This window comes from Gopherus flavomarginatus, chromosome 1 (genome assembly GCF_025201925.1).
Source record: "Gopherus flavomarginatus isolate rGopFla2 chromosome 1, rGopFla2.mat.asm, whole genome shotgun sequence".
NCBI classification, from domain to species: domain Eukaryota; kingdom Metazoa; phylum Chordata; order Testudines; family Testudinidae; genus Gopherus; species Gopherus flavomarginatus.
Window position 1 is genome coordinate 109901672 of NC_066617.1, and position 18625 is coordinate 109920296.

The 18625-nt window shown below is 47.1% G+C and overlaps 1 protein-coding gene across 1 annotated transcript in view; it reads left to right on the forward strand.

Annotated features, from left to right (window-relative positions):
* LOC127031558 (uncharacterized) overlaps positions 1–18625 on the forward strand; it is a 52728-nt gene that overhangs the window by 29320 nt on the left and 4783 nt on the right. The window contains exons 12-18 of the mRNA XM_050918491.1: positions 7368–7434; positions 9557–9651; positions 10332–10460; positions 13395–13509; positions 14354–14491; positions 15868–16034; positions 17610–17698. Of these exons, the coding sequence (XP_050774448.1) occupies positions 7368–7434; positions 9557–9651; positions 10332–10460; positions 13395–13509; positions 14354–14491; positions 15868–16034; positions 17610–17698 (800 nt within the window). The remainder of the gene's footprint in view (positions 1–7367; positions 7435–9556; positions 9652–10331; positions 10461–13394; positions 13510–14353; positions 14492–15867; positions 16035–17609; positions 17699–18625) is intronic.

Genomic DNA, 18625 nt, shown 5'->3' on the forward strand with positions numbered 1-18625 from the left:
TTGTGACAAAGTTCCTCCTCTACCTTGGTGGGTCCTGCGCTTATTGGCAGATTTGCTCACCTCAGTGATCTTCCCCACAGTCTGGATCAACTCCTCCTGTGTCTGATCAGGAGTTGGGAGGTTTGGGGGGAACCCGGGCCCGCCCTCTACTCCGGGTTCCAGCCCAGGGCCCTGTGGATTGCTGCTGTCTATAGTACCTCTTGTAACAGCTGCATGACAGCTACAACTCCCTGGGCTACTTCCCCATGGCCTCCTCCAAACACCTTCTTTATCCTCACCACAGGACCTTCCTCCTGGTGTCTAATAACGCTTGTACTCCTTAGTCCTCCAGGAGCACAGCCTCTCACTCTCAGCTCCTTGTGCCTCTTGCTCCCAGCTCCTCACACACACTTCCTCTCCTCTGGCTCCTCCTCACCTGACTGGAGTGAGCTCCTTTTTAAACCCAGGTGCCCTGATTAGCCTGCCTTGATTGGCTGCAGGTGATCTAATCAGCCTATCTGCCTTAATTGGTTCTAGCAGGTTCCTGATTACTCTAGTGCAGCCCCTGCTCTGGTCACTCAGGGAACAGAAAACTACTCAGCCAGTGACCAGTATATTTGCCCTCTACCAGACTCCTGTACCCCACTGGTCTGGGTCTGTCACATATCCTTCCCCCCTGCTCAACACCAAGGGGTTGGGCAGCTTGGGAAGCCAGACAGTGCACATGTGACAAGCCATTAGCATTGCCGTGACGGCTCCCTGCTCTGTGTTGCACACGGAACTGGAAAGGTTGGAGGGATAAGAACCACCTGGTCACCCTTGTGTTCTTCTTGTTCTGCTGCATCCATTGAAGAGGGGCATGGTCGGTCACAAGGACAAATCTGCGCCCGAGCAAGTAGTAGCGCCATGCTTCCATGGCCCATTTTACGGCGAGGCACTCTCTCTCCACCACTGCATATTTTTGTTCCCTCGGAAGGAGTTTCCTACTGAGGTAGAGAATTAGGTGTTCCTCCTCCCCGACCATCTGTGATAGAACGGCTCCCAACCCTACTTCCAATGCATCTGTCTGCAGGATAAATTCCTTGGTGAAATCAGGGGCTATCAGTACAAGTTTAGTGCAGAGGGCAGTCCGTAGGTCTGTGAATGCTTCCTCTGCTGTGTCAGACCATCTCACCAGATCAGGTCCACGGGCTTTCACTAGGTCTGTCAAGGGGCTTGCCCTTGTGGCAAAGTGGGGGTAAATCATTGGTAATACCCCACTACACCTAGGAATGCCCGGACTTGTTTCTTGCGACGTGGTTGGGGCCAATTTTGGATAGCCTCCAACTTGGTCACTTGGGGTTTTACTAGACCTTTTCCCACAAATGTAGCCAAGATATCTGGCCTCTGTAAACCCTACAGCGCACTTGACAGGGTTTGCTGTAAGGCCAGCTCGCCTGAAGGTATCAAGGACTGCTTCCACCTTCTCTAGGTGGGTTTCCCAGTCTGGGGTATGAATGATCACATCGTCCAAGTAGGCAGCAGCATAACTGTTATGCGGGTGTAATAGCTTGTCCATGAGATGCTGGAAAGTAGCTGGGGCCCCATGTAGTCCAAAAGGGAGGACAGTATATTGAAAAAGACCCTCTGGTGTAGAGAACGCAGTCTTTTCCTTTGCATCTTCTGCAAGGGGAATCTGGCAGTACCCCTTTGTCAAGTCTAGAGTAGTCAAATATCAGGCATTACCCAGATGGTCCACTAGCTCATCTATGCGAGGTATGGGGTATGCATCGAACTGGGATACTTTGTTTAGTCGCCAGAAGTCGTTGCAAAACCTTGTGGTGCCATCAGGTTTGGGCACCAGCATGATTGGGCTGGACCACTGACTGTGGGATTCTTCGATGATCCCCAACTCCAACTTTTTTTTTACTTCTGCTTTTATTTCCTCCCTTTTGGCCGCTGGCACCCGATAGGGCCTCAATGTTATTCTGGCCCCAGGGTTCGCGACAATGTGGTGATATGTCTCAGTTGTTCAAGCTGGTTTTGCCGAGAACACATCTTGGTTCTGGAAGATCATCTCAGACACCTCATTCTTCTGGTCTGGTGTTAAATCGGGAGACACTCTCACCTGTTTGGAAGGCTTGTTTTCCTGGGTTAGGTCTTTTTGGACAGTTATGCACACCTCCTGTGCATGCCAGGGTTTCAGAAGGTTGATGTGATAAATCTGTTCTTGTTTTCAGCGTCCTGGTTGCCGCACCTTTTAGGTTACTTCGCCCACGGGTTCAACCACCTCATAGGGTCCCTGCCATTGGGCCAAAAGCTTGCTTTCTGCCGTGCGTACCAATACCATCACCCTATCCCCTGGTTGGAACTGTCGGACTTTTGCCTGGCGATTGTAATGGGTTCTCTGGGCCTCCTGTGCCTTTTCCAAATGTTTCCGTACAATAGGGGTGACCCGCGCTATCTGGTCTCGCATCTGTATTACATGTTCTATTATATTTCTCCACTCATTGGGTTCCTCTTCCCAGATCTCTTTGGCGATATCCAGTATGCCACGGGGGTGACGCCCGTATAATAACTCGAAGGGAGAAAACCCAGTTGAGGCCAGAGGTACCTCCCGGATAGCGAACATAAGATAGGCTAGTAGGGTGTCCCAATCCTTCCCGTCCCGACTTACCACCTTCCGTATCATAGCCTTGAGGGTTCGGTTAAACTTTTCTACCAACCCATCAGTCTGCGGATGGTAGACTGAAGTTCTCAGGGTATGTATATGGAGCAGCATACAGAGGTCCTTCATTAGCTTTGACATAAATGAGGTTCCTTGGTCTGTTAATATCTTTTTTGGTAGCCCTACTCGGGCAAAGATCCCCACCAACTCTTTGGTTATCGTTTTAGAGGCTGTGTTCCACAGGGGGACGGCTTCTCGGTAGCGAGTAGCATAGTCCAAAACAACACGTATATATTGGTGGCCCCGAGCCATCTTCTCCAGGGGTCCCACTAGGTCCATGGCTATTTGCTCAAAGGGGACTTCTATGATGGGAAGGGGTACTAAAGGTGCCCTCAGGTGGGGATGGGAACTGTGCAGCTGACATTCCGGGCAGGACACACAGTACCTCCACACTTCTTCATGTACTCCGGGCAAGAAGAAACGTTGTAGGACTCGTGCCAGGGTCTTCTTTACCCCCAAATGCCCCCCAAAAAGATGACTATGAGCAAGACTTAATATAGCGTTCTGGTGGTTTTGAGGTACTAGGATTTGCTGTACCTTCTGCCCCTGTACTGGTGCAACCCGGTACAAGAGATTCTTCTTCATTATGAATTAGGGTCCTGGTCCCTGGGTTTTCCCTTCCACGGGGACCCCATCTATTTCAGTCACCTCCTTCCTAATGTTGTCGTACCTTGGGTCTTCAGCCTGGTCCAGTCCAAAATTTCCTCTCCTGGAGCTAATCTGCCCAAGATCTAGGGGCCCAGTCTCTGTTGCCTCTACTGGTTCAGAAGCATTAGGGTGGGGGTCAGACTCAGGAGCTTCTCCTTCCTGGGTGGCCTCCTTTTCAGCTGCTCAGGTCTGCCTACCTACGAGAGCGACCCTCTGGCTTTGAGTCAGTATTCGGGTTCCCAAGGCCTTAGCTGCCCTCCTTTCCCTTTTTGACTTTCTACCCTGTCTGGAAACGGAAAATAAATCTGGGGATATTTCAGAGAAGACTGGGGGTTGACAGTCTACTGTGGATGCCTCACTAACTTCAGGGTTCCCCTTTTCCTCCAATCCTCCTACTGAGAGTAAGTTTCCAAACCCTGGGAAGTCCCTCCCTATGAGCACCGGGTATGGGAGTTTAGGGACTACACCTGCTGCTACCTCAGTAGTGTTCCCCTGAATCTCGAGTTTTACTGGGATGGTGGGGTAATAACCAACTGTCCCATGGACGCATGTTATCCCTGTATGCTTAGCCCGCAGCAGCTGACTACACTTGACGAGCTTCCCCGAGACAAGCGTGATAGCACTCCCCGAATCAACCAGTGCCGCGGTCTCTACCCCATTTAGTTTCACTGGTCTGGTGTACATATGTGGGGTTAGTGAGACCCCCACAAGGTGCATTAGGGAGCATGAGTCTGCCCAGTTCCCCAGGTTACACGGCATCGACTCCTCAGCATTGGGACACTGTGCAGCTATATGTCCCCACTCCCCACAGGCATAACATCTGTATGGAGCCCTAGGCATTCCCTGGTCTCTTGGTTTGGGCAATCTAACATCATGATCCTCTTCTCCCTCTGTGCTTCAACTCTTTGTGGCCTCTGGTGGGCCTTCAGCCCCTCTCTTTTTCCACCTGGGCCCTCCTGGTGGCCCAGTCACCCGAGCTCTAGGGCTTGGTGTTGCTAGTTTAACCCGGGGTGCCTCTTCCTTAACTGGTCGGGTCAGCTCCCTCCCCATCCTTCACCTCTCTACCAGTGCAACAACCTCATCATAGGTGGAGGGTTCGTTCTGGCTTACCCAGGCACGAAGGTCTGGTAGTAGTCCCCTCAAGTATCGGTCGATGACCAGAACCTCTAGTATCTCTTCCGGACTCTGGGACTCCATTCGCAACCACTTTCGTGTGAGATGGATGAGGTCATACAATTGGGACCGCGGAGTTTTGTTTTCCTGGTACCTCCACTTATGATATTGTTGGGCTCGCACTGCGGTCGTTACCCCAGATCTGGCCAGGATCTCTGCTTTCAGCCGGGGGTAGTCTGCTGCAGCCTCTTCAGGCAGATCATAGTAAGCCTTCTGGGCCTCCCCACACAGGAATGGGGCAAGGATGCCAGACTACTGATCTCGAGGCCAGGCCTCCCGTAGGGCTGTCCTCTCAAAGGCCAGAAGGTATGCCTCTGCATCATCCTCCTGCGTCATTTTCTGCAGCTAATGGCTGGCCTGTATGATCTGCGTCCCATCATGGCAGCGGTTCAGCTCTATAAGGGTCTTTACCTGGTTTACCAGTTCCCGCAACACAACCCAGTCTTGAGAAGCCTGGTCCATCAGCAGGCGATTAGTCTCTTGCTGCAGCCGCACGGCCTCCTGTTGGGCAGCTGCCTGGACACGGGTAGCCTCCTGCTGGGCTGCCGGAGCTTATATCAATGCCCGTACTAAGTCATCCATTGTGGTGGAAAAAAAAAAAACCCTCTATCTTTTTTTTTTAAATCACCTTCCTTCTTCTGCCGCACTGTGCACATCAAATCCCACGCCTGACACCAGTTGTGACAAAGTTCCTCCTCTACCTTGGTGGGTCCTGCGCTTATTGGCAGATTTGCTCACCTCAGTGATCTTCCCCACAGTCTGGATCAACTCCTCCTGTGTCTGATCAGGAGTTGGGAGGTTTGGGGGGAACCCGGGCCTGCCCTCTACTCCGGGTTCCAGCCCAGGGCCCTGTGGATTGCTGCTGTCTATAGTGCCTCTTGTAACAGCTGCATGACAGCTACAACTCTTTGGGCTACTTCCCCATGGCCTCCTCCAAACTCCTTCTTTATCCTCACCACAGGACCTTCCTCCTGGTGTCTGATAACGCTTGTACTCCTTAGTCCTCCAGGAGCACAGCCTCTCACTCTCAGCTCCTTGTGCCTCTTGCTCCCAGCTCCTCACACACACTTCCTCTCCTCTGGCTCCTCCTCGCCTGACTGGAGTGAGCTCCTTTTTTAAACCCAGGTGCCCTGATTAGCCTGCCTTGATTGGCTGCAGGTGTTCTAATCAGCCTGTCTGTCTTAACTGGTTCTAGCAGGTTCCTGAGTACTCTAGTGCAGCCCCTGCTCTGGTCACTCAGGGAACAGAAAACTACTCAGCCAGTAATCAGTATATTTGCCCTCTACCAGACTCCTGTACCCCACTGGTCTGGGTCTGTCACACTATAATGGACATATACTAGTAGCACAGCACGTCCTGAAATGTCAGTGGACTCATCTAGTTGCAATGAATACTCATGGCAAATTTTTAGTCGGCAAACTAGCTCTTTTTCTATGTCATCGGCAAGATCTTTAATACTGTGTGCAACAGTATTATTTGACAACTGTACAGCATCAATTTTTTTACCAGACTGCTCACTCAACATGCACATTACAATATCTTTTGCACAAGGCTTGATAAGCGTTTCTCCAATAGTGCAAGCGCTATACGGTAACTTACTCAATAAGATGCCTCTGTTGCACTTTTGTTGTCTGTTTTAGCAATTTTAATCATCGAAAGTTTACAATTTCCAAGTGAGTCATGCTTCCTCTTGAAAAAACTTTTATCTTTGTATTCAACATGCTTGGTTTCCAAATGCCTACGAAGTTGAGCAGGAGCCAATGAATTGTTTGCTAGTATTTTGTTGCACATGACGCACTGTGCTTCAGGAACATCTTTATTTCCAACACACGTAAAACCAAAAGACAAATAACTTTCATCATACTTTTGTTTTGGTCTTTTAACACCTGCTTCTCCTTGTTTTTTGATATACTTCAGTGGAAATTCTTTCACCTTGGATAACTCACTAGTACTAACAGATTTTTCGGCAACAAAAGATTGCGATTGTTCATCCTCACTTTGAAGTGTCACAATATTTTGCTTGTTCATTTCGGCCACAGTTGGAGTACCAGAAGAACTTGCTTTTCATTTCAAAGTTCCTTCTTTTAGCCACAAATCCATGGTGATTAAGTTTAGTAACAATATTTAGAAATACTGATTTTTGTCAAATTTTGTTTGTCACAAATATTTATATTGTTTCAAGCGAAGCTAGTTTAGTTGTACTTATCGCACACACGGTAAAGACCCACAGGTTTGAACGTGTTGAGTGAATAAGTTATATTCAACATGGCGTAAAGAGAATGGTGTGTACATACCACTGCAGTTCACGCAGCCTTGAGTGGAAGGGGTACGATGTCACTAACTGAAACGTGCCCGAAAGGGGTAGACGTCAACATGCTTGCGTGCCACGTTCTTTTTACACCATGATATTCAATACGAGATTTATCAATAACCAGAAAAAAGAGTTCTATGTTAAACTATAGTCATTCAAAAAGAGTTGTAAACTACGTTTTAAATATGCCAAATTTAAAATTAAAAAAAAAACGTAAAGACCCTTTTTTCTAATTATGATTCTTTCACGGAACCCCTATTCACATCGTGCGGAACCCCAGTGTTCTGCGGAACACAGTTTGGGAAACACTGAACTAGAAGCATGAACTGCCCTCTGATCTACACCAGGAGTGGTCCTTTCTGCTCAGAGTTGAAGCAGGTGGGTAGGATAAGAAAGCGTGCACAGTTTTCTGTTCTGAAGCTAGAGGACATCAGTCTCCACAGCTGTGTCAAGCCTATCATTTCAGAAGCACTTTAAACATATTCAAAGAAATTCTGTCTGTTCTATTCAACTTACCCAACTCTACTAACTTGCAATTTACTCTTGCAGGCTGGCGGACAGACAAACGCTGGGCAAGTGAGCCAATCTTTCGGAGGTGTGGGGAGAAACCTGGCAGGTGCTTATTGGTGGCTTTTGTTTGTGGGGGCAGTCAAATAATGGTTTGTTGTGTATTGTTTGTATTGCAGGAGTGACTAAGCCTCAATCAGGATCAGAGCCGCACAGTGCTAGACACTGTACAAACCCACAAGTGGACACAGTCCATGCCTTGAAGAGCTTACAATCTATTAGGAAACCAGACGCAATAAATGGACGTTACAAGAAATAGAAGGGGAGGGCTGGAAGTCAGGAAGGGTAATGCAAATAAGGTCTTGCAATTACATGCAGTAACTACTTCACAGAGCAGTGGCTCCAAAATCAGAATTAAACCAACAAACATCAGTCTTCCCTGATAACTGCTGTAAACCTAATCAGCATTAGTTAGCTGACTTCCTACAGGAGCCACAGTAGCTTTAGAAATTAACTCGGGGAGGACATTCCAAGCATAACGGGCAAGCATGGAAATATCTGTGGGAGAAGCAGACAAAGGGACCATCAAGGCTGTGATCATTAGGGTGACCTAATAAGATATGTGCTGTGAAGTCCTTGGCACCACTCCAGTAGTTCAGGTTTAGATTATTGGAATTACCAGTGCCATAATGTGCAGAGCTTGATATTTTGTTTACTTGGGGAAAGGAGAGAAGGTTTAAAGAAAAAACACCTAATGTAACTGATGTATGAGCAGAGAAGTTATTTCACCTCTGTATTTGGCATTGGTTTGACTGCTGCTGGAATACTATCTCCAAAGTTCTGGTGTCCATAATTCAAGAAGGATGTTGATAAATTGGAGACAGTTCAGAGAAGAGACACGAGAATGATTAAAGGATTAGAAAATGTGCCTTATAGTGATAGACTCAATAAGCTCAATCTATTTAGCTTATCAAAGAGAAGGTTAAGGAGTGACTTGGTTTAAAAATTGTCAATGGTGGAGAATCCACCATAACCTTTGGTAAGTTCTTCCAATTGTTAATTACCCTCACTGCTAAGCATTTATGCCTTATTTCCAGTCCGAATTTGTCTATTTCAACTTCCGACCATTGGATCCTGTTCGACCTTTCTCTGCTAGATTGAAGAGTCCATTACCAAATATTTGTTCCCCACGTAGGTGCTTACAGACCGTAATCAAGATTGGATGTTTTTCTAAAAGATCTACTCTAGGAATTATTTTGGAGAAGTTCTCTGGCCTGTGTTATACTGGAGGTCAGACTAGATGATCTCAGTGGTTCCTTCTGGCCTTAGAATCTGTGAACCCTGAAGTTTAAGCTTTGCATTCAGTCCCCAAATCATGCTAACGTGAATCTGCCATCACCTCAGAGCAAGGAATGGATTGGCTTTAAAAAACCCCTCCATGCCAGTGAAATATTTGTGACAGCTTGGGAAACATTCTCCTCTAGAAGTCAGTTCTAGTCCAAGGTACAGCTGGAGCAGTGGAGTGAGAAGTCTAGCAGTTGTAAGGTATGTCTACACAGCATTTTGGAGCAAGTCTCCCAGTCTGAGTTGATAGATTCAGGTTAGCGGGGCTTGCGCTAGTGCTCTAAAAATAGCTGTGTAGATGGCACTCTGAAGGTGCAGCTGAGGCTGGAACTCGGGTCCTGAAGCCCATCCCCTTCCATAGACTTCAGAATCCAAGCCACAAAGTGCTGTCTACACAGCCATTTTTAGAGCACTATTCTAAGTCTGTCAACCCAGGCTTGGAGTGTAGACAAAATGCAGTGTAGACATATTCACAGAGTCCATGCATAGAAATGATAGGAGGGAACTCTGGGTTGCACTTCTGCTGGTGGGATCCCAAAGAAGAAAGGTGTTGTTTGGGAGTGTTTCTTCCCTTGCCCACCTCTCCACTTCCCCCATTACCAATTCAAACTAGCCACACAGCCAGTAGTTTCTGTGGCAGAAGACCAGCATATCAACTTGTCTTTTTCCCATGCCAGACAGACTGATGGGCAGCCACAGGAAGCCCTGATAGAGAGTTCTGCTGAAGACATACTAGCAAGGGACTGGTGGGTGTGGAGAAGGGCACCAGTTTTTCCAAGAAGGACCTTCCTACAAATGCTCAAAGATTCGCCGGTTGGAATTTGCGCTCAAGTGTGCGGTCCTCTGCTGGGATTATAATCTTGCTCCTTTGCCTTTTGTTTTTATAGATTGTTTAAGCCGTCTTGGGAAGACCCCTCTCTTTATCTCAGCTCTGGGGAAGGATGAACATTCAGAGTCAATCTTGCGTTACTGTCGTCACATGGTAGGTCATGCAATGACAGTTCCCCAGAGGAAGACAGATGATAATTGAACTTCTTTGGTGTACAGAAACCCCAGAGTTGCATGTGTATAATCCTCTACCCTCATCCAAATGTACACAGCTCTCTAACCTGTGTCATCATTCTCCTGAATGCAGGCAGAACAAATCTACCTGGGATAATAGCTTAGCGGTACTTGCTTGCATTAGAACATTGGACCAAAACTGCAGGGACTGGGAGGGAACTAGCCGGCTTTCTTTAACCCACTAACTGTATTGTGCATCACTGGGATGTGTCTGGCTCATCATCCATATAAATACCAGAAGTCAGAGATCCCCTTCCTTCCTCAGGCAAAGCATCAGAAAGGGGTGGGAGCAGGGCTCTACCAAACTCTGTTGGAGAGATCTGTCACTTCCTTTGCTAAATAATGTATAAGGCACCCATCTCCATGGAGCCTGGGTGCCTTACACCCATGAAAAACAAACCACCAACCAGTACTGTCCACGTTGGGTATTATAGGATTCCTCACTGATGTTGCTCAGCTCAAGATAGGGAGGATGTGAAACCAAGAACAGATAGGTGGGCTGCCACGAAGCTGTCTGCTGGGGGAAGAGAAACCTGAAGTCAGCTGAGTATGGCAGAGATGGGAAATTTACTCCATTTATGACTTTTCCTCCTGTTTTAGGACATGGCAGGAGTCCTTCAGCTTGCAGGGCACAGTACAGCTACCTACTGTGCAGTGATTACAGGCAGCGGGGAGCTCAGCCTTGGCTTGGGAGACATGGACATCCACCAGCAGATAACAGAGCAATACGTAAGGACGCCCTCTGACCTATACTCCTTCATTCATGAGGAGGAGGCTGGATGTGTGACAGCAGCAAGCATCTAGTGCAAGGGTGCGAGATAATGTGTGTGTGGGTGGAGGATGCCTAGATAACATCATTATACATTGCAAGTGGCAGCATACTGAAAGCAGCATCAACTGTGGAACCCTAAGGGTAGCCTCAAACTTGGCTCAGTGAAATGGCACTGCAGCAAGCTGCTGGCCAGCCAAAGCTACTTATATCCAGCTAGCCAGATGGAAACAGAAAACATTCTTTTCCCAACTGAGGGTCATCAATGCTGCCCTAGCCACAATGTCTATGCCACAGACGTCTCGAAAACTAATTCAAGGCAGCCTATTTCTCTAGGCCCCTTTGAGCCCCCAGTAACTTCATGCCCACCAGCCTGGAGATGGTGTTTCTCCTTTGGAAACCAAAATAGGTAGCATGGATAGAGCCCCCAAAGCCCATTTTCCTGTCCCATCACCTTCTCTCTACTCCCCTGTCCTCTGTTTCTACATGCTGAGCTATTTAAACACAGCTAAACAGATTCTGCTTCTCAGCCTGGTGGTTAGGGAAGGTTTCAGGACACTAATGGAAGTGATGTTGATTCAAACAAACCCCCACAGCCCTACCTGCTTCCCCCACTAATTCCACTATTGACAAAACAAGAGCCTGTACTTAACAACTGATGGTGATTTGGAAGGCAAGTGTAATTTACTTATCAGCAGGACCCCCAGGAGGTTCAGAATTCCTGGGGGGGGGGAAGTGGTCATTGCTCCCACTTCCATCTCCACCCTTCCCCTCCCTACCCCTTTCCATCAGACAGGAAAACAAAACCTTTATATGATGGGTTAATCCTCATGAGCTTTGCAAAATAACCAATGGAAACTCTGAACCTAGCTACTGCTGAAAGATCCATTGTGGTGATGTTTACGTCAAGGAAATTTAGCAGAGACGTGTGAGAGAGAGACCACTGGAGCAGGGACGGAAGTCTATGGCAGCCATTTGTGCAATGTGTTGTCACGCCAGCCAGAAAGAGCCACAGCAGGGCTGGGACACACATTCCCGCAGTGTCTCTGAATTCTGTACGTCTGCCTCAGGTATGCCAGGGTTGAGGGAGATGGCTTCCTGTGATAGGAAGCGTTTGCTAAAATGTTGTACCTTAATATTTCGATTCCCTGAATGGATGTTTAAAGGCCAGTTAACAATAAAAAGTAACAAGAAATGCTGGGCTGCTTACTTAAGTGATCAGTCCCTCTGCTCTCTGCTGCCATTCACCCCCGAGGTGGTCAAGATCTGGAAGTACCGTAGAGACAGTATCTTGAGCCCCTGGGAGAAGGAAATCTTGATCTCACACCTGTGACCCCTTTGGGTAATTAGGGAGCAGCAGAGATGATGCATGCTGAAGAGAATCTCAATTCCGTTCTCACTGGAGGGAAAGATTGCACTGAGGTGAGGCCTCAGACCTGAGAGATAAAGGCAGAGGGGAAATATGATTCCCTGAATGGATGTTTAAAGGCCAGTTAACAATAAAAAATTGGGGGCATCTGAAGGCTTGCAAATGGAGTAATAGACACAAACACAGAGAGAGAAGGGGAATGATTTGAAGACGCAGGAATATAGAGAGTTAAGTAAGAATATGGGAGTCTGAAGGCCTGTGAGTGGGATATGTTCAGTGCAACACACAGAGGAGCTCAAAGGCTTAAGACAGTGCTTAAAATTAGACTCCGGTGTCCATATTTATGCTCCTAAAAAGTGGTCTGATTTTCCAAGGTAGTGAGTATCTAGAGGCTCCCATTAGCTAAATATGGCATTTGGAGCCTAACTTTAGGCACCCCACTTCTGAAAGTCTTGGCTAGAAAGTTGGTCTGGTTTTGGTGGTTTCTTCTTGGCCTTCATAATGTGCAGGCAATTTCTAGCTAGCTCTTCTCCCCAAATGGGTTGAATGCGAACCTCTTTTCCTTCTGAATTTCAGCATAGACTTCATATGCAGGTAGTACATTTGGTAGGATTTCTTGAGTGGCAGGTACTCATTATGATAAAGGAATTTGGTGCTAGACTGATGGGTCTGTTACCATTATATGTTGGGATGTCCTCTCCTAACTCAGATCAGTCTTTTGTCACCTTTGTACTCATATCTTCTATTTATACCTTCACAAGGTTTCAGAGAGAGATGAGGAAAATATGTTGGGCTGAATTCAGACCTGGTGCATTTGTTTATATCAACTCTGAATGTGGCCTGTTATTTCTATTGTTTTGGTTTAGAACAGTTGTTTGAAAAGGGCCAGATCTCAAAAGATATTTAGGTGTCTAGCTGCGATTGAAATAAAATATTTTCAAGGGTCTGAATAAACTGCCCTCTCTAATCATTCTGGCTTGACCATGAGACATATTGTAAATTTTAATGGCTCCTCTCCAAGATGGTCCTGCAATTTAGTGTTGGTATTGCAATGGACTGACACATGGGGATCTGAGAATGAGATTTGGTCCCTTGCTCTCTGGTCTAGCTGAGATTGGGAGCTCTGTAGAGGCACCCTACTGGAAATCCAAGAGGAGGAAGCATCTCATTTTGCTCACTAGAGACCTTCAGTTGATATAGGAGCAGCAGTAAAGATCTTAAGTGGGAGCCACCAGCAACCTTCCTCTGTGAGGACAGGCTGGTCTGGTACAAGGCTTGATCCTGGAGGATGGGAAATAGAAGTTAAAAAATTGAGAACCTGTAAGACCTGCTTTCTCTAGGAAAATGCTCTTCTTGGTTCACGTCAAGCCTGTGTCTAATAGTTTCCACAAAAACTGATATTGCAAATACATCCTAGCCACCTGGGTCAATCAGCAAGATGTGCTAGGTTGGCATATTTCATTCTTGTCCAGTTGAGTCAAGCTGGATCAAGCTGCCCCTGTTCTGTGTTCTGCATTTTCACTAGGTGTCCAGGTTCAAGGAGAGTCTGTGCTTGGCCCCACTGGTATGTATTGATGGGAACGTGCCAGTTGCCACCATTCAGTACGTCTGTGAAATTGCTACAGAGCACCAGATACCCGGTAAGGAGAACTCACTGCAAGCCGACCCCTTGGGGCATAATCCTGCGTGTTCTGAAACATGGCCCGCAAGGTGCTGAGCATCCTCTGCTCCTGCTAACTTCAGTGAGAGACTGAGAGTTGAAGGCACCAACACTATCTTGCATCTCAAGTTATTCCCCTCTTTCCCCATGTTTTTTTAAAAACATATTTCATATATTCTTAGTTTTTCTTATTCTGCAACTATGTCAGATTTCTATCAGGGTAACATCTACAACCCCTAGCACTGACAGAAAACCAGCAAAGGTTAAAGGTGAACTGAAATGCTAAGCTGAAAGCTGAGGCAGGCACAGACTTGTACGCTATATGCCTCCCATGGTTTGTGGCATTCAGCAAAGCAATACATTTTAACTTACCTGTTTTAAAAAACGATTCTGGCCCCCCACCCCCGCTCCCTGTGAAAATCTTGGTTTGCTGAAGACTCTTCACAACCCGTCTTAAGACTTCAGAATTGTTCCCCCACCTTCTTCAGAAGTAAGCTCTGCAGGGGGAGACAGTTCTCTAGACTCAGCCAGTGAGCAGCGACTACAAAGATAGCTCCTGCTGGCTGGCTGGCTCACTGGCCTGTCTATCGAACTAAATGCCCATTCCTGACTGTGCCTCTCATCGCATCACCCAAGAGCCAGAAGCAGTTTAATCATTACTGTTGCAGTAGAAAGGGAGATTGAAGATAGCCTATCCTTTCCAAGCTATAATAAAGTGTAGATACCAAACATTGTAAAAATCACAATGAGCATTCCAAATAGCTGTCTGTCCTGAAGCAGAGAGATTGTTACATCAGCTAACCAACTACAATGTTTTTTTGAAGTGTGCTATGAGCCAACAGATGAGAACAAGGCTTCTAAGCCATTCCTTTCAGACAGCTGGAAAGCGCTGACCTACATCTCCCCCAATCTGCGAGAACTAAGGGCAATAAATCGGACTCTCGGGCACCCTGTGCCAGCAGGTACAGTACAGTGAAGTGGTAGCGAGAGACAAATACTTTCAGATTAACCTAGACACTGCATCAGGAGCTGGGTTTTCCCCACCCCCGCCGCCATTTCAGACTGACTGCTCCCACTGACCACAAGTCCCTCGCTGTGTTGAATCAGCACTTCTAGAAGCAGCAGAGCTGTTTGTCATAGTACCGCCTCCAGAAGAGTTAACGTTGGTTACCAAAACAGCTACAGCAGCTGGAGATTTTACAAAGCCGAAGAATCAGGGAAGGCCAGCTTTGGGCAGGGGAGTGATGAACTAGCGTAGAAGCTGCAGTTCACTGAAGCAGAGGAGCTGGTGACTACTGTGTGTGTTTTGAAAGAACATGGATTTTCCAGGGTTAGTACACAGACTTGTATTTTAATTAATTTCTATTATAGTCCCTTTTTGTTTTTTGTGTTTGTTAAAACAAATACACTGAACATAAAGACCCTGGTTAACTAATGAGGCTCCTAGACCACCTCACAAAATCTCAACAAGTTCTAAAACTTGATTCAGATAAGGCAAAAAACTAGTCCAGCAGAGAGTGCTGCAGGTTTGGGGTTGCTACATACAGGGCTGGCTCCAGGGTTTTTGCCGCCGGACGCAGCAAGGAAAAAAAAAAAGCCGTGATCGCGATCTCCGCCGCTTCAGTCTTTGGCAGCAATTTGGTAGCTGTTCCTTCGCTCTGAGAGGGAGTGAGGGACCCGCCGCCGAATTGCTGCTGAAGAGCTGGACGTGCTGCCCCTAGCACCTGCTTGCTGGGCTGGTGCCTGGAGCTGGCCCTGGCTACATATCCTAGAGTTTGAGTCACTGTTTTTGTCATGCACGCTACAAGCCCAACCAAGCAAAGAGAATCATTAGTTTATTTCAGATGCCCCAATGAAGCATCACAGTATGATGGTATTTGTCTTCAGACTGTGATGCTGTCTCTATAGGAGATGAAACATCACCCTACGCTGACACCAACGCAATGGCATTAAGATATTGACAACATGACAGTTATTTTGTGCCCCTGTGCACATACACATGTGTAAACTCATTAGAGGTGGTACCCTCATTTCAGAATGGAGGTGCACTGGAGGGGCTACGTGGAAGCCCAGGATTGGAATAGCAGGTATGGGGAGGGTTGTAGGTCAGGAGTGAGAAGCACACGGCGGAGCTGTGAGTGGGAATTTTGCACAGTATGTCAGCTCTGAGGCTGCCTCTGGTCCATGCTGTCAGTGTTTTCCATGAGCATTGTAAACTCCAGGCTAGACTTTGAAAACCACTCACAAATAGGCCAACATCCCATGACATGGAAAGCTCAAGTCAGTAGTTTTGTATTCTGAAGTGATGTTGCAGCTTTTCTTCCATTGCTATCTAAAGAGCTGCCATCCAGGCTGGAAGATGTTGTCAGGACTGCGATGACCCTAACCCACCCCTTGCTGACACAACTGCATTGTGTGGTGGTGACACTCGGCATGCATGGAGTCCTCTTGTGCGGCAGAAGAGTGGAAGGGAGTGTCTCGCTGTGCCCTGGAACTCGCAAACAGGTAGGGGGCTCAAGAAGACCAACTGAGTGGCAAGGAGTTCTCATTCCCCTGTGTCTGGGAGCACCAGCATAGTAGTGACTCTATACTATGCAGATTTCACAGGGGAGACCAGCGTTCTCAAACTGGGGGTCTTGTCCAAAGGGGAGCTGCAGGGGGTCGCAAGGTTATTTTAGGGATGGTCATAGCATTGCCACCCTTACTTCTGCACTGCCTTCAGAGGTGGGTGGCTCGAGAGTACCGGCCGTTGGCCAAGCGCCCAGCTCTGAATGCAGTGCCCTGCCAGAAGCAGTGCAGAAGTAAGGGTAGCAGTACCGCAACCCACCCTACAATAACTTTGTGATCCCTCTCCCCCTCAGCTCCTTGATCCCTACAATTACAACATTGTGAAATTTCAGATTTAAGTAGCTGAAATCATGAAACTTACAATTTTTTAAATCCTATGACCATGAAATTGACCATGAATTTGGTAGGGCCCTAACTATAAAGGATCAAGGAGAATCTGAAAGAGGAAGGAGACTTGGTGAGCGAAAGCGGTCTTAGAGCACAGACTGAGTCAGTCAGGAAAAGGGCAGGTGAGAGCTTTCACACACCAGGGGAATGGTGCACGGTCCTGGAAGGAAACTGTAGTTGGTTTTTGGGAAAAGGCTAAAGACAGGAGAGCAGCAAGAAGGGTTTGGTGGCTGGCACGTGTCCCTAAGCCAGAGGACCAAGGTTGGAGGCCAGAAAGCAGCAGTGGGAGTTGCCTGCTGACGTCTAAGTTGCAGCCCAGGGCTGGAGAGGGCTGAAGATGGAAATAGCAGCAGGGCTTACCCCCTTCCACACTGAAGAGCTTGCCTCAGGGAAGCAGCAAGAGGGCCGGGGGAGTGAGGGATGCTCCCCTGGTACGGCTCTGGGGGTTCCTGCTGGGGAGAGTAGGGCTTACTCTTAAGGGCTGGGGTGGCTGTCTTGGCAGAAGGACAGCAGAGGACTGACAAGAAGCCTAGGTGTCATGGAAAATTCTGGAGTGTAGTATTTGGAGTGTCATGTCATTGGATTTTTAAAGACTCTATATACTGGGATGTGAGAAATGGACTATGTTTGGTACTTTTGTTTTGGATTATTTAAAATATGTTTTTGGTAATAAACCACATCAAAGGACAGGAGGGTAAGCTTGCAAGGAGTTACTAGGGATTCTGAAAGGGAAACTGAGGCAGGTGCCTCAGTCATGCTGTAGCTTGACATAGGAGGGCGCTCCAGGAAGGGCCATCCTATCATATAGTGATTCATATCTGTGGAGTGATCACAGAAAGTGATCATTTAAAATGTGCTTTCCCTTCAGTAATTAAAGAATGCAAGTTTAAAACACACTCTACATGGACCTACATGCTAGTAAAACTCAGTTGCACAAATCGTGGTGGAAAGCGAACCCGAAAATGGTGCAAACAGGGGCAAAGTGAATGTGATTCAAAATGTAAAGAAATATTATTTGGACTCTAAGTATTGAGGCAGCTGTGGGCAAGATCAGCCAGGTCGAAATATTGCTTCTAGACTTCAGTGAGTTGCCAGTAATGTCACTCCTCCTCTCCCTCTCTACAGAATGCTGCAGGCGAGCTCTGTGCCACCCACTACCCAGCAATCCCCATCTCCAGGGAAGAGATAGTGAATGTCTCAGGAGCGGGTGACAGGTATATTACTAATTACTCAGAGAAAAGATGCAGTTTTGGGATTCCTTTATTTTCTGCAGCTGAATTCCAATCTGGAATTTTTAACACTACCATGAAGACTGATTTCACTCTGATACTTTGGAATAAAACACTAAATCCACCCAATAAGGAGTAAGGAACATAAATCCCCACAACATGTACTAAGAATTTGCCCATAACAGCTTAATGTCTATTGAAGCCAGTCTGGCCACTCATCCTCCTTTTCCCAGAACTGGCTTGAACATATGCTACAGCATCCTAGGTCCCAGCAGTACAGCTACAAGTTCTGAATTACTCTGGGCGGGGCTGCCAAACTTCTTGAAGTTTATTGGCTACTGAAGTACCATGGCAGTAGTCAAAATAAAGTAAACGACCTTAAGACAAAGCTGAATCCGTTTCTCTCCAATGGAAGTGAGACTTAACCTTCGTTGTAAGGGTTTGCTAAAAGTGGGACCCACCAGAGCCAGGAAGTGCCTTAAAGGCAGTTGCCGCCGTACAAGTTCAGTTCATCAAGTCCAGTTTTCTGCCTGTGGGAGTAGCTGGTACCTTATGCTTCGAGTTCTCACCAAACTTTACCTAATCATTGATGCAATGCCGTACATTGGGGTTGGAGGGGACAGGCATTACTTACTGACCTCATAGTGATCAACTTACATCTTTATTATCCTCGTCTTGTATAACTACATGTGATACAGTCATAATTATCCAGACCTTTTTTCATAAACTGCAACGACTGATAGTTTACTGCAGTGAACTGTCTAGGAAGTCTGTCTGAGGCAGATTTTTCCACATTTATTTGCCACTAATTTAAAGGAGTGATTAGCCTTCTGCTTTCTCATGCTGGAGGACAGCATAAAAAGGGACTGGTTAGTTTCATGGGAACCTTAGTAATTCTGAGTATTTCAGTCA